General features: G+C 34.6%; 1 protein-coding gene across 1 annotated transcript; it reads right to left on the bottom strand.

Annotated features, from left to right (window-relative positions):
• Positions 1-3,138: 3,138 nt before the first annotated feature.
• LOC113741324 (uncharacterized) lies at positions 3,139-6,284 on the bottom strand. Its single transcript, XM_027268836.2, has 2 exons — positions 4,967-6,284; positions 3,139-3,430 (listed from the first exon to the last, which is right to left on the bottom strand). Exons 1-2 carry the CDS (start codon positions 6,144-6,146, stop codon positions 3,426-3,428), a joined length of 1,185 nt encoding a protein of 394 aa, XP_027124637.1. The 5' UTR covers positions 6,147-6,284; the 3' UTR covers positions 3,139-3,425.
• Positions 6,285-7,253: the final 969 nt, after the last annotated feature.

The following is a 7,253-nucleotide window of genomic DNA, read 5'->3' as shown; positions in this document are numbered from 1 at the left end:
TTTCTTGTTATATTTTCTCGTCATTTTCAGCTTCCTTAGATTTGTAAACATTTATTATGCACCTATCTATTCTCCAATACAAAACTACATAGTTCCACTTACTAATGCTGCTGATATGGCACATAACATTGAATGCATATTTAGGGGGTGTTTGATATATGAGTTTCAAATTCAATTTTAACGTGGACGTCTACTTTCTGAATCAACATGACTAATTAAGATTACAATTTTAGCAGTATTAATAAGTGGAACTACGTAGTTTTGCATTGGAGAGCAAAATGGACAGACATAATGGATAGAGGATCTCATCTGCTGCTATTCAAACATCTTTTAGAAGGTAAACACTATAATACATGCGATAAACAGAATTTGTAAGGCTGAGATTTTTTTGAGCAAAAAAATGCATATAAATTCAGATGGCTTGGTTGATTACTAATGTATGTAATGTGTTAATCAAATTCCTTATTTGAAGATTAAGTAGACAAACTCGCTTTCAGTTTTAATTCTTGAATCAAAATAAAGGAGAGCCCATATATAGGCAACTCTTCTGTATGGACTATGGGAGCTCCAAACTTTATCTTCAACTATGCAAACTAAATTGGTTAATCACAGTTTAGTAACACAAATCATAGAGGGCGATGCTTATCTTCAGTTAAACGCTAAAGCTTATCAACAATGACTAATTAAGATTTCAAATTACCAATGTCCTTAGCATGTGTCTTTGTTGCACTTCGTGAGTGAATAAAATTTGTATGCATACACCCAAAAAAAACCCACTAAATACAATCACTGAATAGAAAGAAATTCGTAGCAGAAGGATCCCATATTTACATTGTGATAAGAGAGCCCCTTCAACATACAATGGAAAAGGGTGAGATTAGATGTACACTTTTGAATGACATGAAAAAGTACACTCAAAAAGTAAAAGAAAGGCTTGTAATTCAACTAATACCAAAATCTTTTATTCTTTTTATTCTTTTATGTGAATAGCTATCCTTTATACCTAGGGATGGCAATGATGACGAGTGTCCGCGGGGAGTGGGGCGGGGGCGGGGGGGAATTTTTTCCCCTCGTTTAGAAACGGGGCGGGGGGCGGGGGAGTATCCCCGCCCCATCCCCCGCCCCGCCACCCGCAAAAAAAAAGTGTATATATATATAAATAAATATATATAATATGTAATTTAATTAGTTATAAACTTATGATAATGATATTATTAGTTAGATGTATTATATAATGTATATTAATGTATGTAATATAATTGATATTATCAATTATATGAATAATTAGACATGTCTACTAATAGAATTTATTAATTAGCTATACTAAATTTACTAATACATTTATACTAAATTTCTAATTACACTTACTAGAATAACACTTTTTTCTCAAAAAAAAACACAAACACAATAATGAATTAGTGATTGTATTTGTACCAAAAGTGAAAACTTAACTATTTTAGTTGTATTTATTTCATCATGTTGGATTGTATTCAAATAACTTTTGTTTGATTGTTTTTATGAGTTTCAATTGTAAAATTACAATGAATAATAACTTGATGATGTGTTGATATTTTAGTATTTGATTATTTATTAAAATTTAACTATAATAAAATTTTATTAACCCCGCGAGGACAATTTTATTAACCCCACGGATGCCCCCGCGGGGGAAGCGGGGTGAAGCGGGGCGGGGCGGGGGGTGGGGGAGGGGTCTCCTGCCCCAACCCCGCCCCGTTGCCATCCCTATTTATACCCCTCTGTCCCAATTTATTTGTATTTATTTGAAAATTGTATTTATTTGTCATGTTTCCAGGATGCAACTTTTTAAGAATAGCACTTTGATTATGATGCTAATACTTCTCTTTTCAATTTTATCCCCATAAATTCAAATTTTGAATTTGAATAGCAACATGCATATGATTAAAGAAAAAAGAGAATAAAAGGAGTTTCGAATTTCACGACAAACATTTGAAGGCGTCCCAAAATGAAAAATATAATAGTTTTAATAGGATGGAGGGAGTACCTTAATGGCAATAACAATTTTCTCAAAGGAAAAGAATGACTATAACACATGATCATGAATCTCAATATTCAAAGAAAAAACCAGCAAATATTAATGCAGAAAAGAACTCACTTTATTAATGATAATTGAACAGGGAGCACAACCCTTGTCTCTTACATAAGAAGAAAGAAGAGACTAATAATACTCCAGGATGTTCATTGAAAAGAACTATACCTTTCCCTCCTTTATCCTCATGGTTGATGTTTTGAGTTTGTAAAGTTTCTTGTGAAAAAAAGTACTTGGGATCATGGGGATTTTATAGCAGTTTCCTGCTTTGCATGGCAGAGCTGATTCAAATATTTCATCCTCATCAAATACTTCTTGTTGGATGGGGATTAGACTTCTATCTTGTGGTTCTTCAATTTGAAAATCAGGAGGGAAGGGAGCAAAAGGGTTCAAGTAGTATATTAAAAAGAAAAAATGGAAGGGAATTTTTCTTGATAACATTTTTGGTAAATCAATGATAACACTAATCTCTGTGTTTATTAAAACACTAATCTCTTGATCCGAAATTCAAATATTGTCATGTTTATCTAACAATAGTATCATAGAGATACTTAACCACTGCATGATCTGGATATTACAAAAACAGAACATTAAATATTTAAAAATCTAAAATGTAGGACAGGAGATGATATTTCAGTACAGAATATGTTTAACCCCTTCTCCCCCACCCTCTCCTTAAAACGGAAAGGAAATTGGATAATCAAACATCTCTCGTGATTGTATTCAGATTACACTTTTTCAAACAAAATTGTTGTATCATTCTTGTTTCACTTATTAAGCATTGCCATTTTTCATACTTCTAGGTTTTCACTAGGAGATGCTTGCATATAAATTACTCAGAAAATGTCTAAGATAGTATAACAACAGTTTTGTTAAATTGGTATATCTTTGAACATGCAGTCAAGAGGGAGGGAGGGGGAAACCAAAAACAAAAAGAATCATAAATTGTTATAGTTTAGTTTTACCATAGGCATATGGAGTTCTTGAATACTTCATTTGTTTGCTCCTCCATATAAATTCATTTTAGTAGCGCCTTAATCCAATATTTCTAGTTTTTTGCGTGCAGCCCATAATTTGATGAAAAACTCAGGTTTTGTTGTTTTCTATTTTCTGTTTCTTGGTGTCAGAGATACATAAAATGGAAAAAGAGTTGCAAGTCCTGTGACTTGGAAACATTCTGAATCAATTGTTGAAGCAGAGCACATCCATGAATTCTTTTTGTCCACTGTTCAGCTCAATCAAACTTCTGCACTCCCAAGTTACAACATGCTATAGGCCCGCAACCTGCTACAACAATGATCTTATATGGCAGCAAGATGACCCCTCAATCTGCCAACCAATTCCACACCTCTGCGGTTTTTTAGCCTGCAGAAAATGCATTGGGATGTAAATGACATATGCTAAAATTACAAAATTCAGTTAAAAATTGGAAATTTTCGTTTTGGCAAATCTTTAAAAGCAGAAAGTTAACCAATATTTACAGAATGGGATGATCGAATGGCATACACTGTATTTGCATATGGACATGATTTAGGCTGAAATGCATGACAATCACCAAAACAACCACCAATATTAAAAAAACAAAATACTATAGAGACTTGCCCAAAACTTCAAAAATCGATGGGAAAACTTAACTGAAGGATGATGATACAGCCATATACACTAAATCTGGTAGTCGTAACCATGAGAGATAAAACAGCAGACAGAAAGCTCATAAAATTTCCATACATAGTAGAAAAAAATTCCACAGTAGAGTATAAAGATTATATCCTATACTAGAGCAAAAAGTTGTCATGTGAAGGTGGAGAAGAATACTAAGGTCTATTCTGCTGAAGTGACAACTTCTTTTTCTGTTTTTCCTCTATCAACACAATAACTGAGTGCGTGCCAAATTCAGTATGCACTTTTTCTATTTGACCTCATAGTAAGTTCTCATATCAATGTCAATTGCAATCACAAGGCTTCCTGTTTAGGTGGCCAGAAAACTTTTTCTTGGTGACCTCAGAGCTTGCTGCTTCTAGTCATCACTTCTAAAAGGAGTCATATGGAAGCTAAAAGTGCGTTAAGAAAACCATAATTTTGCCTTACTCTATAAACATTTCGTCAGTACTGAACTCATATTTTCTCGGGTTCAAAGAACAGCCACTGGCACTATTTTTCTATTTAAGCCCCAAAATTTTTCTTCAATATGCAAACTACAATGGTTCATCATGCATTATACGGATTTAACATAAACCGTAATGTTGAGATGTTGGAGTCACTCAAGCATACAAGTAACAAATGTTTCAGTTTTGAAATATCAAAAACGTATTTGTATGTAATAATTAGACCCCAATTTCTCCCTCGGTCTCTTTGGTGTCAATTTTTCCGCGTGCCATTCAATCTAAAACTGCAATGTGCAAAAACCTAAAAGCATGGCCTCACACATAAATGAACCATATATTCCCCGTTCGACCCTGTTGCAAATTGAACACGACAACATTTCTTAATTAAAAAAAGGGTTTCTTTGGCCCATGATGATAATTAGTTGATAACAAGTGAACTATACTGACAGCAACTTGTTTGATTATATCTCAAGAACCCCATTTCCCTGCCTCAACCATATAGAAAGAGGTAACAGCCATAATTGTAGCATATTCTTAGTTCAAGAAAGCCTCGTATGAAATTGCTATTACCGCTATCAGTAATACAAGTATCATTGAAATAGTTCTACATGTATAAAAAACCATCCCTAAAATGAATCATCCAAAGGACAGAAACAAAGAGGCCGAACTTGAAATGGAAGGATAAGCATTTCATTTTGCACGGCAGAGACTTGCTTAAATCAAAATCAGACTCAACCTTGAGATAAAGACTAAAAATATGTAGATTTTAATGTAGTTACAAGTTCTATATAAATACCTCTATGATCTGTTCTCAACCTCTCAGTCAAATTTGCCAGAGAACCACAGAGCCTTGCTTCTGCAGCTAAAGAACTAGCCAGTCCTCCTAAGGATCTCATCTCCTCATGAAACTCGGGATGCAGAACCAAAGAAGAAAAGTGCTCATCTATAACCAAACCAAGACACCTGACAACGTCTTGAAGACTTGGAATCCATTCACAAACTTTCAGCCCCAACAATGAAGATGCCTTTGGACAGGGACTCACTTGAGGAAACCTCTCATACTTGTTCAACCACTTGCTCAAATACTGAATCAAACTCATCATTTCCAAACCATTCAACTTACTAATACAAGATGCCAATATCACATCATCAACATTCTTTGACGCTAGCAAATAATGCAAGCACAATTCTGATACCGAGAATCCATCATATGCCACCATAATCAACAAAGAAGCATCCCTTGCCACACTCAATTTCTTCCCAGTAAGATTCTTATCACTAACCTTTTCAATAGCTAACAATGCTTGACTCTCCCAATCCTTCCTCACACTAACCATACTCTCATACCCCTCCTTTGAGGGACACAAAAAATACTTCAAAATACACATAATTTCGTAAGTCTGAATGTCACCGATGTGCTTAACGCACAACACAATCAAATCAGACCTCCTTTTTTCAATCAAATTATTAACCAAATTAGAAACACAGGAATGCAGAACAAGCTTATTAACAATCAAACTCTCCAAAACATCCCAGAGCTCCAAAACAATACAAGCCTCCAAAATTAAGCCCCTCACATCTCTCCCCATTAAATATCCCACCTTTTCAACCAATTTCACACTATAACCTACCTCCCGCCTTCCAATTTCAGCCGAAATTCCTAATATCTCCCCATTTTTCTCCAAAAATGGATTGAACATCTCAAAAAACTCATCTTTAGTGAAACTGTTAGCATTCTTCAGCTTTCTTCTCAACTTCTTGAAGAAATTTCGGCCTAATTCAATTCTTTCAGCATCATTTTGCGCAATCGGCCAACCATCATCCTTTTTAACTAGTATTCTATCAATTGGGTCCTCATTTTCAGGCTTAAGGTTCAGGAAAACGGGGTCTGGGTTCAGAACTATAGGGTACTCTGACTCATAATCCGGCCGAGCCAGGCCGGATGAAGCTTTTATGATTGTTTCTAGTAACGACATAGACTCAAAAGAGAAACAATTTCTGGGCACCCAAAAAAAAAAAGGCTACAAAGGATTTGACAGACCTTAAACAAGGTAGTAACGGCTGACGAGGTGGCGGCTGCGGCGGGGGCGGAATTGAGAGGAGCGGGAGAAAGCGGTGGGTAGAAGAGGCTTAAGAAATTAGAAGGGAAGGGGTTTAGTTTTTTGGGTTTGTTGGAGTGGGCTTAGAAGTTCGAGAAAGAATTGGGCTTAACCTATTGCCTTCCCTGTTCGGCGCTGACAAATAAAACTTACTGGGCTCTAAAATATTGAAATGGACTCTGTCCCTTTTTTTTTGGTGACCAAAATACTCCCATGAAAAAATACTCATTTGTCCAAACACAAGATTCAATTTGTTTGGATAGTGGTTTATTTGTAAAAATATTTTTGATTACATCACAAGTACATTTTTCAATAATCTTTTTTATTTTGATTAATAAGATAATGGATAATAAAGATAATAGTTGCAAGCCTATCTTGATTAATAAGGGATGAAGTATTATTTCTAGGATGAAGGGAAAAACAAGTACGAAGATTATACCTAAATTACATCTAAATTATGACACTACATATAATTTTTTAAAAAAAAGGAATCATTTCTCTGACACTAGTAACCATAAAAGATCAATCAAAGATAAGTTTAAAGAGAAGGAAAAATCATTATATAAAAATCACATTCTATAAAAATGTAAATATTAATTTTATATACACTGACAATATATATACTAACATCCTTAAATGTACGTCACATACACAAAAAAAAATAAAATTTAAATTCAAATCAAAATTAAGTGACACGATTGACTAGCATAGACAAGATTAATCTATAAATTTTAATAGGTAGAAATGTAAGTTGTTGGAAGTTGGGGAGGGCGACCGCCTTGGTAGTCACCCTCTCCCTCCGCCACTGCCAGTACGTTGCTTTCCAACTATGCCAACAATATCAGCATTTACTATTGTTACTATTTGCTTCTGTTTAGTGACGTTGAAGAAGGCCATTGATGTTCCAATACGTTATTTGTCTTTTATTGGTCAAGTGATAACCTTCTTCCCCTTATTGTTGATATTTTTTTAATGAATTTTCTG

This window comes from Coffea arabica, chromosome 4e (assembly GCF_036785885.1).
Source record: "Coffea arabica cultivar ET-39 chromosome 4e, Coffea Arabica ET-39 HiFi, whole genome shotgun sequence".
Lineage (NCBI taxonomy): Eukaryota > Viridiplantae > Streptophyta > Magnoliopsida > Gentianales > Rubiaceae > Coffea > Coffea arabica.
This window is presented reverse-complemented; position numbering and strand designations above follow the sequence as displayed.